Here is a 21,454-nt window from a genome sequence, read left to right as displayed (position 1 = left end):
ATACCATGCTGGTAACCCAGTGGTAGGCAGCACTTCAGGGTTTAAATCAAGTAATGTTCTGGCATGTTATCTACATAATAAATCTTTAAATTTGTTACATTTATATAGTGCTTTTCTCAATACTCAAAGCGCTTTACCTAGTGAGTGGGGAGCCACTTCAACCACCACCAATATGCAGCAACCACCTGTAAGATGCAACGACAGCCATTTTTGCACACATTAACTATTTGGTTACACCTTGCCTGATGAAGGGGCCTTAGCTGCCTCGAAAGCTTGCATTTGTAATCTATTTAGTTAGCCAATAAAAGGTGTCATTTCACCCTACTTTCTCCTGTAGTTAAGGGATGACAGAGGTAGATTGCCAATTAGGGGCAGGGCATGATTAGGGAGCCAGAATGACTAGGTCGTAGTGGGGAATTTAGCATAGACATCGGGATGCACCTTGCTAATTATGAAGGTTGCCCAGGAATATTTACAGACCACAGAGAGTCAGGACTTCGATTTTACATCTCATCTGAAGGACAGTGCCATTTTTATAGCACCTTGTTCCCGTCACTGCACTGGGGAATGTGATTCCATGCACAGACCACAGGGAAAGCACCCCCTGTTGGCCTATCCAACACCTCTTCCAGCAGCAACCCAAGTTGCCTCCCATCCAAGTACTGACCAGGCCCAAACATGCTTAGCTTCAGGTGGATTTCCTGTTCTGAAGTGCACGTGGTATGGCTGCTGGCTGCATAAGCTGTTTGTTAACTGAAATGCACTTAGAGTGTTCCATTTTTTTTTTATTCTTCAGGGTTGTAATTCCAACTTAAGTCCATGTCACATTGTGGGACTTTTCCAGTGGTTTTCAGTCATAGCCTTTATTTACATAACCTTAGCGATTCGAAGACATTTGGCAGTGCGCTCTTATGAAGGCCAGTCACGTAGTCTGACATGCCCACTGATTCACTCCAACTGTGAGCCATTCTGATAGACTCAGACAGGTTTGGGGCATAGTGGTGGGCTCTGTGTACATGAGAGCTGACAACTAATGAACACTCATCCAGAAGTACAACACATATAATGCCGCTATGAGGAATGAGATACACAGGTGTTTTGAAATTCACAAACAAAACAGAAGTTTGTCTGTCTGATGTCTTGTGTTTTACATACCACAACAGATTAGGTAAAAGAAGGGCAGAGACTACTGCACCACTCACCTTGACTTTTAACCCCTTGTGGAGCTTGGAGTCTGTCAGGCATCACACCATTGGATGTCAGAAAAAGTTGCAAGCAAGATTGCGCTGAAAAGTCATCACACAGTCATTAAATTTGACAAGTCATGTAAACTGACATGGTTTGGTGACGAGATCAGAAACTGCATTCGGCATATCTGACAAACTCTTTGTAAAGAAGTTGCATAGTGTGACATCAGCTTTATCCTACAACACATAGAAGCTCAGTTTTCACAGTTCAGTGAATTTCTAGATTTTTAAATAAGTAGTACAAGAATGTAAAAAAACTTAGACAAAAGAAGAGACACCAGCTCATATGAGCTCACCCATGAAATCTAAGGCACAGCCCAATCCGCCAATTGTGTCACAATCAGACATCACTCAAATTCAAAGGTGACTAGCATATTCAATATTTTTGTTCTTTTTTTCTTTCTTTTAATATCTACAGAACAAGGAGCGAGTCTATTTTAAAAGGTGTTAGGATAAAATAGGCAAAGATAATGGATGGAGGAATGACTTGAGAATGGGACAGTTTTTATCAGTGCTTCCTCACAGCACCAGACAGTTGACAGACCGATAAATGGCTGTGTGGTGTTTGCATGCTAAGCAGGTATGCGGGGTTTTTCCAACATGCTAAATACAGTATGTGCAGTTTAGATTAAATGATGGTGATATACAGTAAATTGGCTCAGCGGGAGCAAGTGTGGATGTACTGGGCGATGGACTGGCACCCCAACAGGAATGGTCCCTGCCTTGTGCTTGTTATTGTCGGGATATTCACCTACTAGATTAAGTTGTTCAAAAACTGTGTGGAAGGATGGATGGCAGAAGAGCACTTACAAAACTGTGACTGGTTTTCTGAATTGTAATATGTGTCTTAATATGTTAAACTCAATAAAAATAGATTGGCGACTTGATAGTTTCCAAAAAAAAAGCGGAAAATAATAAAAGAAATTCAAACAGATTAAAAGACACAGTATTTTAGTTTGGGTCAGTATAGTGGCTGCTTCAGTTTGCTGGGGCTGCTACTAGCTCCTCAGTGGTGGGCCTTCTGCGTCTAGTGTCTTTGTTGACTGCATAGGTTTTCTTTCAGGTACACCACTTTTCAGCCACACTCCAAAGACACACTAATTGGTTGATTGATAAATAAATCAGCCCACTCATACATGATTGTGCTGTCTGATGGATGAGTATCCTATGTTGAGTTGTTACTTGTCTGATGCTGCTCTTGCCAGGATGGAGTTCAACTTGCAGAAAAGACAGAATCAGAAAACGAGTGGATCAATAGATGATATGGGACACCCAAAGCTCAGCGTACCTTCCACATTGTAAAGTCAGGCTGCTAGACTGAGTTTACCATTACATGTATTTGCTTAGCAGATGTTTTTATCCAAAGTGACTTACAGGGTAAGTCAGCATAATTGAGTAACATCAGTCTAGGGACGGTCTTGAACAAGTTTAGCAGGACAGGTTACAAAGTTGATCACCACAAGTGAAGAGCCATAAAGCTAGCATAACATAAAATGGTCAATGTAAGAATATGACAGCAAAAAAAGAATCATTAATAATTTGACAGATATTCACAGAGCTGTAGGGTTTTCAATCAGTTAAACACACTGAGCGAGTCAGCAGTTTAGATGGAGGTGAGCAGTGCGTTCCACCAACTAGGAGCTACGTATGACTTGGTTTGTACATGTGAGTTACTGGGCACTGCAGGACATGACCCTCACTTCTTTTTGGTTTTTTTGTTCACACCAATGTAAGTTTTGTCGCCTTTACACATAACAAGTCACTCTCTTCTATCTGTTGTAAACTAGGATATGGGTGGCTGGCATTGGAGCCATATTGGTTGGTGGCACCTTTCCTGGCCAGGAGGCCTTAATGGAAGGGGATTGCCTTCCGGGACCAGGTGTACACCCCAATATGCTTGAAAGAACAAAAACAAAAAGAAAATGAAAGCAATTGCATTACAGATGAATTTTGTGAAATGTGCAGTCTTCATGAAGGTACAGTCAAAATAAAAGTACTTATTTGAAACCGGGGCCATTGTTATCAGTTGTGTCTGGGGTTGTATGGCTCTGTTACGTCCCCTACACTTCCTGTTGTGCATTTCAATGAACTCCTTGAATCTTTTCAAATTTTAAAGTTGTTGTTGCACTGTGAAATTTCATTGTGAAATATAACAGAACAATAAATCCTCTTAAGGGGCCTGTAGCCTGTTCTTCCATCAGTCTGCAAAGCTGGAAACCTCTCTGAATGGGGTGCCAGTCCCAGGGCCGTCTGAACGTATGGGCAAAATGGGCACCGGCCAGGGGCCCCAGCTGCATATGTGCCCACGATGTTTCTGATGCCTATGTATGTTTCAGTTTTGCTGTCAAAACTGGGGCCCCACGCTATACTTTGCTTGGGGGCCTATGATGCTGTTAAGACGCTCCTGGGTCTGTCACAGAGACCATTCATGCACATAGTTACAAACACCAGGGCCAACTCAGAATTTCCTATCAACTTAAAGCACACTCCTTTAGGGATGGGGGAGGGTATACAGACACAAACCCTCCCAGATAAGCCTTCAAATAAGACTTTGTTAACAGACTGCCCACTGCAGCAGGGTTTTTATTTGTCAGAGGAACTGGGCAACATTTTAGTGTTTAGAACTTTAGTGTGAAAGAGAGAAAAGGGCTGCAGGGAAAACCATTGGCATTAGTCGAGGGCAGCGCCAGGCACGCCAGCACCATATGCAGGGGAAGGTGACATGGACACTTCATGAACTTATTTCTTCTCTGAGGCCACTTGCTTCTTGCCTCCAAAGAACTGTCTATAGTCCATCACCACCCACCTTTGTCCTCTTTATTTAGCACTTTTGTCTTCTATTACACTACAACAAATGACCTTTCCTGACTTTTCTGGAAATAGTAAACGCTGAATGAAATAAGGCAATAAAATGTCTTGTCTCGTTGAGTTTCTTGGTCCATAATGTGACCTGTTGTGACAATATGTCCATGGTGGTACTTAAAACTTTTCACACTGGGCTGCATATTTGAATTACTGATTCTCATCTGCAGTCAGGTCAGTTAAACGATTGATCCTTTAGTTTAAAAATAATTCCCACTTAACCATGGTAATAGCTGCTTACATCCCAATTCCTACATATTCTTTTAAGATCTAAAGATGTCTGCTGTGACATGCAGCTGGTGTGGGAGCTCTACAGCTGAGGAACAATCACCCAAAGTACAGAGTGTGCCATTTTCCACTGGGTGCTCATGCCTTGGGCTCTTTGTAACAAGGAGGAAAATAAAGAAAACAATTTGTGCCTGCTGGGGACCATTAACACCAACCCCGACAGCGGTCTCGCAGGAGGTGATGAAGCATTTCAGAGAGCAGGAAATGCTGAGTGAGCAGCGTAAGAGAACGCAGACTGTCAAAAAAGCAGTGATCGGAAAAGGACAAATAAGGTCTGCCATTACTTTAGTACAAGTAGAAATCTTTCTGACCACATATTTAGCCCTGTTTGTAATGAATTCTATTTAAAAGAAAACAAACAGGGGAAGATAAAAAGAACTACAATGCTAAAGTCATATTATATTCTCTAAGAGTAAAACTGCTATGGTATGCTTTAAAAAAGCATCCCCTACACATACCTACATCAATATTTAATATGTAAGAGCTTCACCAAATTCAATGTCATGCAAATGAAACTGGTGTAGCAATCAAGTATTTGGTACCAGAGTGCACCCCGCCCAGCTGATGGAGTCTGTAACAGGTTAGATTTGCAGAGAATTTTGACATCACAGGAAAGCAGGGTCACATCACACCCTAGGCTTACACTGAGCAGGAGTGAATGTTCATGTGTGAGGTGCATGGAAAGCAGTTCAAGGGGATGCTTACCATCACTGATAAGATATTAATGTAAGGTTTACCGGAGAGGTTTTACTCTCTTTGGGACCACCACAAACAGGTTTTCCTAAATTTTACTTTTTACATATAATAACAAATATTAACTCAAAAGAATGCTACATAGGAGGTAATCAAGAACTACTTCTGCCTCACACCTTCAACAAGTTGGGTTTGATACCAGGCGCAGTCACTACCTGTATGGATTTTGTATATCTTTTCCATGACCCGGTGTATTTCCTTTATTGCCACAAGCAGTGTGTGTAAGCCTAACTAGGAAAACTGAATTTGACTTTTGTGTGTTTGCGCCCTGGTCAGTCAAGACCAAGATTACCAGATTTCATCATAGTACCTACTGTCAAGCTATGAGATGCCAGAAATTAACATCTTGACCTTAAAAGTCATCTGCGCAAATTTGATGAACACTAATTTGTTAAAACTAGTTGTTTGAGTGTTGTTAGGAAATTACTATGGTTGTCCTTATATTGCGTGTGTATTGACGTTGCTCACCAACTTAACTTTCATGCACATAACATTAGTATGTCAATAAAGTAGATAAGCTACATTTTTTGTAGGCATATTGAGCTGCTTGGTGAGTCCTTTTGTTTTCAAGTGAGAAAGCTTTATTGTTTCACAAGTCTCTGACATGTACCCGTTTGTGTAGTTACTCGCTGGCTTTAAAAAAGCCATTCACCAGTAATGTAGGGAAGCATGTTGGCATAGCTGGGTTCAGATCCCAGCCATTGTGCGATTTATCCCCAGTTTTTTCCCTAGTTTTTGGTCTGGCTACCACACTGCGCTGGTTGAAGCAGGTTGAGCTACTTTTTGCTCAATGCAGGGTCATAATGGTGAGAGCTAGCAAGACCCAACACATGACAGGATGCCAGGATTGAGAAGTCATTCACACATTACCAAACAAGGCTGATCTACAGTTAGGTGCCAGTTAACATCATCTTCCACTCAAGCAGTGACTAGGAAAGGGTTTGAATCCAAGATTTGTTATCATTAATAGCCTAGCACCATACATCCTGTGTTGTCCCACAGTCTAAAGAAATAATGTTAGGTGATCTGGTGCTCCAATGATGAATCCAGTCCAGTATTAATTCCCATTTGACTTCTAGAGTGAATAGATGGATGTGATTCATATTTATGAAACTAATGACAATTTCTGAAGAGAGAGAACCCGAAAAGTTATAAATGGACATCATTTAAAGAATTATTAATGTATGTGAAGGTAACCAGGTTCTTTCCCCTTTCCAGCTATAGGGTTGAAGCCATGTTCTGTTCATTCAGACCTTCAACTCACAAAGCAAAATACATTGTGGTTACAAGTCCTTGTGCTATTGAAAGTATTACCATTTGTGTTGACCAATTTGAGTCACCTGACCCTAGCTCCACCCTTTCCTCTAGAAGCCTTTACTTTAAACATCTCAACTATTACAATATGATTTATCACACAGAGACAATATGGTCAACATCCTCTAAATAAAGTGTTATCTCCCCAGATATAATCGTGACCAATGACAGACTTGTGTTCCTTGAATGTGGCTGATCCATCAGTCAGTCCTGTGCATTTGGATGTTGCCATGCCATCATGAGGTGAGCTGCACAAGAGCACAGCCATGCTTATGTGTGCGGACTGTCTCAGAAGCTTATCTGTGAGATCTTGCACTAGTACCTAATCTTTTTCCAGCTGCTAAAGAAGCTGAAATCCATTCCCTCTTATCACAATCCTGCCCCTGCATTTTTCCAGCGCAATTAACCCATTACTGCAGCTAAATGAGGCATAGTGCCGGCAAAGTCACGCCATCGCCTTGGCGATAGCGAATGTTTGCGGCAGGGCTGCGAGGAAGGTGAGATGTGACAGGCTTGCTGAGGTGTGACTGCCTCACCAACGAAAGATCACATTCGATACTGAAGCATGTGATACTACTTTTGGGCTGCTTTTAGGAAGACACTTCATGATCTGGAGAAGACATATGCCAGTGTAAGGTCACACATCTGGAAATCTGAAGGGATACACCAAGCAAAGAGACAGATGTGCAGAAATGAGGCAGGGGAGACACCACAGGAAGGCTTACATTTTAACAAGTGCCAACAAAAGGCCCTGGCAGTGTTCATCTAGGGGCTTAAAGTTTCCTTCATAAAATGATGTTTAAGAGATTAGGAAGACAGTGGTAAGAGTAGCAATGATGTATGGAGCTGAGACATGGCTGGTAAAAGAAGCCCAGGAGAAAAAGATGTGGCAAAAATTAGACCTTTGAGATGGATGTGTGGAGTTACAAAAAAAGGACAGAATAAGAAATGAGACAATCAGAGGTACAGCAAACATAGGAGAGATATCTAAGAATATACAGGAAAGTTGGTTCTAGTGGTATGAACATGTGATGGAAGAGACAATGAATATGTGGGCAAACAACTGATGGGGAAGGAAGTACAAGGGAAGAGAAAGCAAGGGAGGCAAAGCAGAGGTGGATGGATGAAGTAAAAGAAGATCTGAAGGGAAAGCGCTTGACTGGCATGGAGCTGCAGGACCAAGCTGGACAGAGAAGGTTGATTAAGCACACCAACTCCACAAAGAAGTGGGAAAAGATGAAGCGGAAGAACAAGAAGAAGACAAATAGGAAGAAGATGATTTAGGAAGTAAATTGATGTAACATGAATTTTCTTATGCCATGAGTGATTTTCTTGATGCTTAGATCACCTTTTAAACAGACCGTTTTAGGGTGCTATTAAATGCAAGCAACTTTAATCAGCCTTTTTTATATATAGCGTGAGCAACATCACAGATTAAAAACCGAACAAAAGGTAACACAAAGTAACAAAAGGGAACTACTTTCAGATACATTATAAAAATAAAATCACAGGGTACACTTTTGGTATTCTTTATTATATAGAATCTGTGTGGAGTCAGCTGTCACAGTGGTTAAAGCTTCTTTGACATAGCTCCTGAAACATGGATTCAAATGCTGATCAGATTCCTGTCTGGGAACAGACCTTCTTTTCATTTACTGCAGGGTTTCTCTAGGTTCTCTGGTTTCTTAAAGATGTCTATGTTGGGTTTACTGGCAACTATAAACTGGCATGATGTGAGCAAGTGTGGGTATGTGTGCAATTATGCTCCAGTATTCCAAAATTGATTTCCATATTGCACACAACAGTTCCAGGATAAATGTGGGTTTCCCAAAATACTGCAAAACAAAATGTGTGGGATTCCTCAAAATGCTAAAACAAAGCAAAAAACCACAGGATTTCAAACATTGAGTCCTTCTCTTTCATTCATGCAAATCGCATACTGTATAAAGGTATGGTGTCTATTTGACCTCGTAAAAATTACCATATTCCTGCAGTGGCACTTGTAAAGAATCTTTTATGGGCAGCAGTATTACATGTCTGCTCTATGCCCCATAGTGGCAGGATTCAGGAATTACGTACAACCAAAGTAAAAACTGATGATATAGTTCATCAAGTTGTAATCGCAAACACTGCAACCACTTTGATATAGTAGGTACTGATTACAGTGATCAATAATCAATATGGCCGTTTACTTTACCCATGCCCTACGACCTCAACTGATAGCAAGAAGGTCCACTAAATCAGTGGTCCCCAACCTTTTTGACAGCAAGGACCACTTTATTAGATGCAAATTTTTCCACGGACCAGTCAGGGGGGTTGGTTGGGAGGGGGCAGTTTTATACACAATTTACATAACATTTCTATTATTATTAAAGTTATTAAGCAGTTCGCATACGTTTGCAATCTGAGATTTTTCTTCTTTTTTTGCATATAACAAAGACATATGCTTTACATTTGCCAATCCAACAGATTGCACATCACAAACATTAACACTGCTATCTTTTTTTCGTGTCTGCCGTTTCTATAGGAGGGTGACAATGAGTTAAATTCCAATGGATGTTTTTCAAATGTTGACAAGCAATAAGCAAAAGGAATCACTGAAAACCACAGACAACAAAAACAGCAAAAAAAAAAAAACAGTACGAGGAAAGTTCGAAGAAAGAGATTTTTTTACAATGTTTCTGTTTGGGGATCGTTGTGCAAACCTGCACAACTGAGCTGCGACCACAGATCTAACTGCTCTGTGGATGATTCATTCAAGCATTTCAAGGTCACTTTGTTGTAATGAAAGCATCTGTTGAATGTACTTCGTAGTAACGCGATTTCTATAGACTCATGTCATATGGGGAAACTGTCGGGACCATAAAAATACTTTGTTGTAATAGTCTCTCACCTCGGTCTCTCTCCTCTCTCTGCACCGCTGCAAAGCCCCGCCTGCCAAGAGTTCTGAAAAGTCTGAGTGAGTCGCTGTTGCCGGCAGTTCTCTCGCGGCCCGGCTGTCAGACGGCTGCGGACCGGGGGTTGGGGACCCCTGCACTAAATGATTCCTTACAAAGCGCATTCCCACCTAACTGGGTATGTGAGAAACCTGCCACCACTAATTCTGTACCAGAGTGATTCAACTTTGTTTCTTAGACAACAACATTTAAATGTTAAAAATGTTTCACTCTTAGAAGTACCATACAATTGTGAAACCCTCTTAATCAAATCAAGGTATGTTGGGAGCCAGAGCCTTTCCCAGCAGCTGCCCTAGACAGGGTGCCAGTCTATTGGGGTTCGCTAACACTCAGGTAAATTTGGAATTGCCAATTAACCTAACTTTCAAGTCTTTGGTGACATGGGAGGAAAACTAGACTACATGAAAGGAACACCCACAAAGCCACAGGAAGAACATGTAAACCTCACATGGAAATGATGTATATGAGAGAAAGAGAGACAGGGGAAAGAGAAAAAGCCCCTAAGATACTATGCACCCAAGTAAAGGGCAATGTAAGCCCCTCATGGCAGATAATTCTCAAAATCCACCACTGGGAATCTGTGGTGAACAATGAGATCCTTCCATAAGAAAAAAAAAGAAAGCAAAGATTGCTACAAAGTAAAAACAGCAACACAGGCTAAGAGTCAGGAATGAAAAAGGTTAAGCCAAAAGCAGAAAAGTTTAGGAACAAAGAGCATATTTTTTGGACACAAGAATAATCAGGTCTTTAATGTATTAGAAACAAAGGGCAGATAGTTAGTGAGCCACAAAACCATGTGAACATATTCCAGTGACTGCACATGCATGCATGTAGGGGGAGCTGCTAGCATCATGCGGCATTAAGGCAAACAATTCTAAAATGAGGCTCATTAATGACTGTTATAAATCTTTGTTATGGCCTTCCTGGATTCTCAGGGACGGCCTCCCCTCCATGATACCTACTGTTGTGACAATGTGCCAATGAAGAATTCTACTCAGACAGTGTCACTGTCTGTATCATCTCCACATGCACATCCAAAGGCCATCAGTTAATGAGTGAGAATGTAAAGGAATTGCTGAGCATCGATCAGAAGCAGTTGCAGCCTGCTCATATCAGACTCCAGTCATAAACTGTAGGCAATGGAAACTGAGCGGTGGCACACATTGTAAAGACATTGTCTCTCTTCTCGGTACTCAAATGTGGCACTTGGTGCCACGGCCCACCTGCCAAGTTGTTTTGCCTGCCTAAGATAAAGTCATCCCTGATGGAGGATTGCAGGAATCGTGAGAAAGAGGGGTCCTTTCATCGGATTGGCTGGCCCAACACTGTTTCAGCCGTGGAATGGCCAAATGGGGGAGGCAGCTTGATGGATGAGGTCTCCAGGAGTCTAAAATTATCTAAATCTTATTATGTGATATCATCTACTGTTAAATTCTGCTCCGTACTTCTAAAAAATTTTTAATTTTTTATTGAGGATTTGTTCTGTTCTGTGTATTGTATTGTATTGTATTGTATCGACCCCCTTCTTTTGCCACCCACTGCACGCCCAACCGACCTGGAAAGGGGTCTCTTCTTTGAACTACCTTTCCCAAGGTTTCTTCCATTTTTTCCCTACTAGGTTTTTTTTGGGAGTTTTTCCTTGTCTTCTTAGAGTCAAGGCTGGGGGGCTGTCAAGAGGCAGGGCCTGTTAAAGCCCATTGCGGCACTTCCTGTGTGATTTTGGGCTATACAAAAATAAACTGTATTGTATTGTATTGTAAAGAGTCCAAAGAATGGAATTTAAGATGTTACTAGTTATAGCCGTTAAGAGTGTCACATGCCTCTGTGATCTGATGGCCAGATCCCTCTTCAGGCAAATTCATCTAGTGGCAATATGTGAATCAAATGAAATCATTTGCTAGATGGATTGCTAATGTTCATAATCATGTTAATAGGATACACTACTATTGCAATTATTCACTCAATTCATCAAAATCCTTTCAACAGTGGGGATCTACATGAATGCAGGAGACATGTAAGTATTTTGTCTGCCAGACTGTGAGCCTGAACAAACACAGAACACTGTGGATAATTTAAACTGATCCCAATAAACCAATATATCAGTAAAAGTGGCTGTTTTTTTATAATGGAATGGAGTTGATAGAGTGACGCAGTGATTTGCTGTGCAGCCTCACAACGTCAGGGTATAAAGTTTTAATCCGGACCTGGTCACTGCCGGTGTGGAGTTTGTCCATATCTATGCTGTATTTTTCTATTTGTGCTTATTTTTTTGTCATATTTCAAAGCGACGTGTGTTAGGTTAACTGAGCACCTTTAACTGGCCCATTCTCTGTGTGTGAATAGGCCAAGCGACTCCGGCCTTGTGCCCAGTGATGCCAGAATAGGCATTGGCTCACAAGACACAGAAATGAATATGGCAGCTAGAAAAAGGAAAGAATGGATGATGAAATGTCTATGACACGTACTGTTTTCACAGCAGTAATGAACTTGGGCAGGAGCAGGAATCAAAACTGCATATTATTTCCTCTTCCCTAATACCTATTGAGCTGAAAGTTATTGTTTGATATCTCAGTCACTTGATACAACAGGAACTTGAAATGCTATGCAAATGAACATCTTTTGGGTTTGTTTGTTCTTCTTTTGTTCATCAATCACTTCCAGCAAGCTGACAGAATATTTTTAGATGGCTTTACACTGATATTTTGTTTTAAAGTTCTATTAACGATTTTATTCCCATTTATTTCCTTATCAAAAATATTTACTTTGTTTCTGTTCACAGGATGTTAATAGGAAAATGGGCTCCTTTAGACAAAGAGGCTCAGTAATTTGTGATAAAGTCAACAACTGCTTTGGAAAAGAGAGATAAATACATATTTTGAGGATCAACTGGACAGCCAGCATGGGTAGAAAAGGCAACACATCAACTGCAGATGAAAGTTGCCCCAGTCCTAAATGTCAGATTTCCTGAGACTGTAGTCGTGGCTGGACTGAAATAAAATGAGGTTTCTCTTCTATCACCTGGTTCTGCTGGTGTTGCCCTGTGCCAGCTCAGCTTATGGGCCCAATCAAAGAGCTCAGAAGAAAGGAGACATTATACTAGGAGGACTGTTTCCAATTCATTTTGGAGTTGCTGCCAAAGACCAAGACTTGTCATCAAGACCAGAGTCAACAGAGTGTGTAAGGTAATCTGCTTTTTGATTTTATGTTAAGTGTGAGGCTTCCACATAGAAATGTGTGGCCATGAATGTTGTGTTATTGCCAGGAGAGAAGTGTGCATTTAAACCATTGTGGAAGATTGTTACATACAAGTGAAAATGATGGTAAAGACAAGTAAGGTGGCATTGGTAGGGCACTTGTGAATATTCTGATTCCCAACACTACATTCAGGCTGAACAAGGCAAAATGGAAATTGATCACATGCTGCGGTAAAGTGTATGGGTCTGACAGAATGAGACATCACACACATGGTGTGAAGCTCATAGTTAATCTCATGTGTGAGTTAAAAGATATTTACAGTGAAGCTAATTAGGAAAATGGAATGGAAATTGGAGTGTTTTGGTACAAAACATTTTATAACCAAGAAACAACCGCTGAGTCCATTAAGCATATTTGTTTAGTTAATTGCCAGGTTGCCCCAATATCTCATTCAGACTCTTTCTAAAAATTGTCAGAGCCTATGCTTCAACTGCATTTGTTTCATACTTCCATGTGTATTTTTTTGGGGGGCATGAGCCCCCTGAGAAATAAGTTCTTTTTACCCCAAACCTAATGCTAGACCACAAACCACCTTACATCTCTCAATAAAACATGAAAGTTAGAGAAAAGCGCACTAAAGTGTAAAACTAGTTAATGTATTGAAGACAAAGAGCACAGCATTAACGTCATTGTCACAAGAGTCTAGTATGACAGAAACATGGCCAAGTCTGCCTGTGATTTCTTAGCTCTTTGGCTGTCAAGAGTGGCTTGGTTTGGAAAACATCCAAAGACTGGATGGCTTAATGACTTCTAACAAGGCAACTCTTAGATAAGAAACCATAAAGACTCAGACAGCAGCAACAAGGTTTTGTAGTCTTATCTTCATGAAATGCAACTTATGATGACATTTGCCGGACAAGTGATACTTTTTAGGTCTGGTGCTGTAATTGTGTTTTGTAATTTTCCTCTAGAGAAATTGGTTAAAAAAAAAATCCTTGTTTTGCAGCTTATTCCCAGTTTAAGGCAAAATATTTCATATGTGTTTGTAAATGCAAATATAGAAATAAATGTATACATTTTTTCACAAGCATAAATCACAGTGACATTATTAGTTATTGAATATATTTCCTGCACACAACACCATGACTTTATTTTCTGGCTTCTATCGTAAATGCTCTTCCCCCTTAATATCTTCCTGTTTCCTTGATTACATGATTCACTACCTAGCAAGAAGAATTTCAATTATCAATTTCAATTTGCTGGGCTATTTTGAAGACTTGGTTGACACGCCTTCCCTTGAGGAAGCGGAGTGTGGGGACTTGGACGGGCAATCACCCATTATCACTGGAGCTGGGGTAATTAAAAAACGCTTTGGTAATGCCTCAGGGGTGGATGATATTCACACTAAGTTCCAGAAGGCTCTGGATATTGTTGGGCTGTCATGGCTGACATGCCACTTTAACACTGTGTGAAGGTCAGGGACAGTACCTATGGATTGTCAAACTTCGGTGGTAGTAACCATCTTTAAGAAAGGGGTCCACACTCTTAGCATCGTTAAGAAGGGCTATACCAGGGTTTTGGAAAGGAGGGTCCAGCTGTTGAATTACCCTTTGATGCAAGAGGATCAATGCGTATTTTGCCCTAGATTAGCTTTTTACCCTCACCAGGGTTCTGGAGAGTTCATGGGAGTATGCCCAACTAGTCTACATGTGTTTAGTTAACTTTAAGAAGGCAAGTGTATGCGGTACTGAGCCTGCTGTTGTGGACTATTAGAACCAGAGCAAAAACTTGGTTCACATTGCTGGCAGTAAGTCAAACTCATTCCTGGTGGCTGACGGACTCCGACAGGGCTGTCCTCTGTAACCAATTCTGTTCATAATTTTTCAGACAAGAAGTGGAAGATGTCCAGTGCTTTTTGTACATGATGTGGTCCTTTTAGTTTCATCAGTCTTTGACCTTAGACGTGCACTGGGGTGGTTTATAGCCAAATGTGAAGTGGCCAGGTTAATGATCAGCACCTCTAAATCTGAGGTAAAGTTAATGGTTCTAAGCCAGAAAAGAGAAGAGTATCTTCTCCAGGTTGGGGATTAGGTGTTGCCTTAAGCAGAGGAGTTTGCATGTGTCATGGTTTTGTTCACTAGTGAGGGAAGAAGGGAGTGAGAGATTGACAGACGGATTGGAGCAGTGTCCGCGGATGTTTTATCGGTCAGTCATGATGAAGAGAGAGCTTAATTGAAAGGCTCAATCTAAGTCCCTATTCTCACCTATGGTCACAAGCTTTGGGTAGTAACTGAAAGTATGTGATCACAGATACAAGTGGCAGGAAGGACTTTTCTTCACAGAGTGTCTGGAGTCAACCTTAGAGATTGGGCGAGGAGCACAGACCTTCAAAAGTACAGCTCTTGCTTCTCCGTATTGAAAGAAGGTGGTTCGGCCATCTGATTAGGATGCCTGCTGGATGCCTTCCTGGGGAGACCAGGAGAAGAACTTTGGGACAGCCCTAGGTCATAGTGAAAAGATTATACATCCCAGCTGGACTGGGAAGACCTCAGTATTCCTCAGGAGGAGTTGAGGGGGTGGTGGGGAAAAGGGACATCTTTGCTTAGCCTGCTTCACCCCATGACTCCGATCCGGATAAGTGGCAGAAAATGGATGGATGTAGGGACATAGACAAGGTGCAGTTTATGGTCACAGTCTATCAGCTGTACAAAAAAAGAGCTATTATCACTTGCTGTTTAAGTAATGACGCAAAAAGAGGTACAGGACATTTTAAAATTTATTAATTGTGCTGAGTTCCATCTTTAAGAGAATGTACAGTATGTTTTCAAATGGTTATCAACATGTTACATACTCAATGACCATGAGTGCGCAAGATAATCTGCCAGGACTCCGATTTTCAGAAATGTATGCAAGTAATTGTACTATAGTTGAGTACTTACAGGTGTAAAGCATTCTGACATGGTATTTAATACAGAAAGACATTATATAGAAATCATTGCTTATTTGTTTCTAAAACAAGTTTTTAAAAGTTCAAAGCACAATAAGATATTTTGTTGAGCAGACACTTAAAAACTATGAAGCACGTCATGAATATGAGAATTTCCTGCAGTGTCTTCTTATTGCTACAGTTAAAGAGTCCAGCTATACGACTAATATGTGCTGTGCAACAGAAACACAACATGTTCGCTCCAGTTTTAAAGATAGTTTACACCATGAATGAAATTTATTAGTTTCATTTTCAGAATTTACTTATTCTATTAGGCATATATGCAAAAATCGTTCATTTATTTGATGAGCCCAAGATTACAGGTGGTCAGAGCCAATTTCAGCATCATCCAGCATAAGGCAGAAACCGATCCTAGATGGGAAGACAAGTACATCATTGGACATATTATTTTATGTATTTCAGACACCTGGCTAAGTCTCCCATCAACCTAGAACACCTGAGTTACAAGTTGGTGTTGCACCATCTAAAGGCATTTTTGCACTAACATTTGGATTTTTGATGAATAGCTGATCTATTAGCTGTTAGTCCCACTAAAGTTTATACTTTTACTGTGAAACCATTGGTGTGTCAAGCCAGGACATAAACATATGGTATTGTCACCTCAAATCAGACTGATATTGCACTATGATCTTTCATCTAGCTGTGTGACAAAAAATAAGGCAATGAAGCAACAGCCAATTGCCAAGAAAGTGGTGGTTAACTTCTTGAAAAACTTGAAGTAAGCCAAATAAAATATTATGTGTGTTACTGCTGGGTTTAAAACAGAGGAAAGGGGAATCCATTCAAATTTTGTAGGATCTGTTAGTCATTGTTTTAAAATTACCCATTAACTAAAATGAGATTTTACTTGACTATAGAAAGGAAATAGGATTTCCACCAAAAAAAGGAAAAAATATCAAGGGAGGTTGTAGAAAAGGCAACAAAGCCCAGAGAGACAAGGCAATCAGGCGGACTTTGAGTTTTAGTTTCATTCTTCAGTACTCATCTGAATTTTACCCAGTACAGGATTGAGAAAGGTTTTCCAGATGTTTATGTGCATTAGTATGAATGCATTTGTTATCAGATGTTTTTGTAACCAGAAGAGAATTGCATTTTGTTGGCTATTCTATCTGCAGTATGTAAGATTAGTATTGTAAACACACTGGACATTTAATAAAGTGAGTGTGGATGATATTTGTGACTTAATTCCCTCCTTTGTACCCATTCATGTCAGTCCTCAGATGGAAAAAAACAAGTTCAGGAAATCTCTAGTGAGGTGATCTACTGTATATCTGGATGATCTTTTAGAGCTTGATTTGTTCCAGCAGGTTGTCAGATTTATGTATTACCAAAACTAGCTGTGCTACCTGTCTAAGATGGGATGGAAGTTAAGTAATTAATGTAGACCTCAGCATATTCAGCATTAATATTTGCAGTGCACCACCTATTGGAATGCATGTAGTAATAACATTTATTACATAGTCATTCCAACGGATGGTGCATCACAAAGTTTTGTACTGTAGTAATAAAATGCATTACTACAAATGTTTGTGATGTATCATCTTTTGGAATGACAAATGTAATGCATGTAATTACTACAAATGTTAGTGATGTGTCATCTGTTGGAATAAGAGATACAGAGCCACTGGACAGACACATAGACACTTATCCTAGCTAGGAAGGGATGCAATCAAGGAAATTAATGTAGTGTTTAGTGTTAATGCTTGCAGTGCACCATGCAATGCATATAGTATGTCACTGTGTAATTAATGCAAAAAATGTTCATGATTCTCCATCCTTTGGAATAACAGAGACATATCAACTAGATAGACACGCATACACTTATCCATTTATTAAGGTGGATAGCAGGAGAAGGGAAGCCAGCATATAATAATAACATCAAGAATACTGAACATTAAAAAACATATTGAGATGCTGTTTATTTTAGAATTTTTGTGTTCATAAAAGCCCATTAACCAGCTTTTCATTCATTATATTATTTCCTTTTAAAGCTAATAATGTGAAAGGAGGACAGTAGACCAATTCTTAAATCTATTTTGGTGCTTCTGGACAAAACTATCTTCAGATGAGTGAGGTTCAAAAATATAGGAACTTCTGCCTACCGGCTTTTACTAAGCCTACAGTGAATAAAGAAAAGTTGAGAAGAATTAGCATTTAGAACAAGTCATTTTGTATTTTATTTTTATTTTATTTTACCATGACTGAGTTTTTGTATAATGTTGTAATGTTTAATTATGTATTTTAGGAGCACAATTTTGATTTCTTGACCTCTCCCTTAATTCTTCTACAGTGAGTAAAACTACTTCTACTAGAGTAAAACCTCTACCTTCAAAAAACTGAAATTAACCTCTTCGTTCCGTACTCATTAGGAGTTCATGATTAAGCAGCTAAGATGGATCCAGCCATTCATTTTCTGAGACCACCTCTTGTGTTACTGAATTGCAGGTAACCTGTCCCAGCAGCACTGGAACAAGTCATGAACTAACCCTGAATAGATCAAAGGTTCTTAGGGTACGCTCACAAATATCCCCCAGAACTTTAATAAAGAACCAATAGAGTCCTCCAGTTAACCTAACAGAGTGCACTTGGAAGGAAGAAGGAAGAACGTAGGAATTGTAATTCTCACCAGGAGAACACCTACATGAAAATAAGAGGCCATGCAGATTCCTTTCTGAGAGAGCCATCTTACTATGATCTCATTGAAAATTAAAAAAAAAAAAAAAAAAAATTAAAATGAGGTATAAATGACAACTCCTTAAAGCAGATTTTAGACAAATACAGTGGAACCTCGGTTCACAACCATAATTCGTTCCAAAACTCTGGTCGTAAACCGAGTTGGTCGTGAACCGAAGCAATTTCTCCCATAGGATTGTATGTAAATACAATTAATCCGTTCCAGACCGTACGAACTGTATGTATGTATATATATATATATATATATATATATATATATATATATATATATATTTTAGTTTTTAAGCACAAATATAATTAATTATACCATAGAATGCACAGCGTAATGGTAAACTAAATGTAAAAACACTGAATAACACTGAGAAAACCTTGAACAACAGAGAAAACTAACACTGCAATAGTTCGCACTATAGTGCTAGGAACTGCTCGCTAAAAACACTTTTTTTAATGAGTTTTAAGCACAGGGGAAAAAATGAACATTTGAAAAATCCGTAATTTAATAAACCATGAAGAAAAGTAACATTGCAACAATGCAGGCTACGAACCGATCACTGTAAATAGAACTGAAAACAAAAACAAGCCTTCTCTACCTTATGCGTCCCTCGCTCTCTCCTCCCACGCCTGTGTGTGTGTGCGTGCGTCTCTTTTGCGAGCCTGGAGCGCCTGTGTGTGTGTCTCTCTAGAGCGCTCCTGTGTGTGCGCGCCTGTCTCGCCCGTGCTCCTGTGTGTGTGCACTGCTCTCTTTGTCTGAGTTGCCTCTCTGTGTGTGTGTGTGTGTGTGTGTGTGTGTGTGTGTGTGTGTGTGTGCCGCTCTCTCTCACCCTCTCTCTTGCTCACTGCACAGGAAATGCACAGGGAGAGACTGAACATGTACAAACCGAAAGAGAACCTGGCTTGTTCGTATACCGAGTGTGTGGTCGTGAACCGAGGCAAAAGTTTGGCGAACTTTTTGGTCATAAACCGAGTTGTACGTGTACCGAGACGTTCGTGAACCGAGGTTCCACTGTATGTGAAAACATACATGCAACACATTACAGCAATATGGTATCTATTGTTTCTCAGTGGGACAGAACTGTGGTAATTCTCAACTTAGATACCGTCTGAATGGAGACTGGATGATCATCCTTCCTTGAGTTTCTTTAGGTACTCAAGTGTCCTTACATATCCTAAAGTCTCTTATTTTAGGTTAATTGCCAGTTCAGAGCTAGCTTATTGTGAATGCTGGTGTGCATACAAAAGGTGTCATAAAATTGACTGGCAACTGGTCTACGATTGATCCCGGCCTTCTCGAACATTAGAACGGTTGTGACAAGAGATTTTCATTTTGCAACCAATTTTGTTGGTAATGGTTTTGCATTATGTTATTAAAGATAATAAAATTGACTAAGCTTTGTAGAGTAGATCAAAGTAGATCCTTAAAACAACTGTGCGTAACCTTGTATGATCCTAGAAAGTACAGTCTGTTCTAGCCTGGGCATCAGCATCCCATCAGATCCAACTGTATCTATTACAACTGCACCTTGGTACATGCTTTGCAATATAATGGTATGGTCAAGTCTGATGAAAATGCAGTCTCACTCCTCTTTGTTACACCTTGCCCTAAGCAAACAGATTGAGAAATGGGGATGACTGTAAGAGGAAAAAGAAACTGAAGCCAAAGTCAAAACCAGAGATTGGTCATATCATTCATCACTATGGAAACACTAATCAAAGAATTATAGTAAAGAGACAAAACAGAGAATTAGAGGTATTTTAGAGTACAAAGGTTAAACCTATATGTATGACATATTGTTTTTTGAGGATATCCACACACTTGAAAAAATAAGTGTCAGATGCTCTGCTTTTATATTGTCATGTTGACTGCATTAATTACAGTATTCCTGGAGATGTGCTCTGTAGAAACGATGTTATACCAATGGCAACTCAATATGGTGGCACCCATTATTAAAAAAAACTGACAGAAACACCATACTTGTTTTTATTACTAACTAAAAACAATAATAATGGAATCTGAAACAGACGATCAGGAAATATTAAAGCAGACAGAATCACATCACTCTTGACATCTCATTTTCACTTTTGGCCTTGAATGCAGCACATTAGAAGTCTCTGTAGCACAAGCAGAGTCTGTTTTCAGACTCGCTAACAAGCCTGAATGGAATTTCTGTTGAATGGGTTCTGTTTGTTTGTCAGTTTGTTTTTCGAGGGGACCACTTTTGTTTTTTTTTATCTAGTCACTATGATGCTGCGTGGCAGACAGAATGTTATTGCAACCATGTTATAAAAGATGGTCATGTCGGAAATTTTTACTTAAATAATGAGAAACTTAGCAAGAAACATTATAGTTCTTGAGGAATTAATTTCTAAAGGAAAATTCTGCTTTTTACTTATATTCTTTTTTGATTTGCAGTTTAGCTTTAATCCTTAAATTCTGCTTTGTAACCTAATCTATTTTGTATTACTGACCCCTTGCTTTGTTTTACTATACTTTTGGACTTTCCTTTAAGTTTTGCTGCTCATAAACATTTGCACATATCAGTAACATATTTTTGATCTAAATGGATGTGGCAGCTATACATTATGTTTCAACTCAATTTCTGAAAAATTCTCTTCACCAAACTTAAAGCTGATTTAATTTAAATATTTGACTTGACTTAATTAAATATTGGTTAAAACCAGGTGTTTCTGCTACTATTAAAAATGTCCACTACATGCAGCACATTTATCATTGTAATAAAAAACAAAATCCCAAACTGTAATGTTAAGCTTGAGGTCAAAGGAAAGGTGCAGTTGACTGGAGATCATTAGCTGTATCCTTATACAAACAATTTGGCATCCTTATGACCCTCTCCTGACTTTTGTCTTGATGTAATTAGCTCAACATTAACTTGAGTTTTAGTATAGTTAAAATCAATTTTTAAACTAAGTATAATTAAAATCAATTTCAGATCTTAACACACACACTTTCAAACTTAATTAAAAGCATTGATTTTTCCTTGGTTAAAAAAAGAAGGTGGCACGGTATTCCATTAAGAGCTATACTTGAAATAGTGAAATTGCAGGAGACCTGCCATTGCCTACGTCACCAGACACATGAATTCTAACATAATATTCCAAGTAGCAATAGGCTCAAGGCA

The 21,454-nt window shown here is 39.6% G+C and overlaps 1 protein-coding gene across 1 annotated transcript in view; it reads left to right on the top strand.

The window, feature by feature from the left end:
- Positions 1-21,454, top strand: part of casr (calcium-sensing receptor) — a 90,193-nt gene that overhangs the window by 41,015 nt on the left and 27,724 nt on the right. Inside the window, exon 3 of the mRNA XM_028800455.2 lies at positions 12,201-12,603. Coding sequence (XP_028656288.1) covers positions 12,419-12,603 — 185 coding nt within the window. The 5' untranslated portion in view covers positions 12,201-12,418. The remainder of the gene's footprint in view (positions 1-12,200; positions 12,604-21,454) is intronic.

The sequence above is a fragment of the Erpetoichthys calabaricus genome, chromosome 4 (genome assembly GCF_900747795.2).
Source record: "Erpetoichthys calabaricus chromosome 4, fErpCal1.3, whole genome shotgun sequence".
In the NCBI taxonomy this organism is placed as follows: Eukaryota; Metazoa; Chordata; class Cladistia; order Polypteriformes; family Polypteridae; genus Erpetoichthys; species Erpetoichthys calabaricus.
The sequence above is the reverse complement of the archived record's forward strand: the minus strand, read 5'-3'. Positions and strand labels throughout refer to the sequence as shown.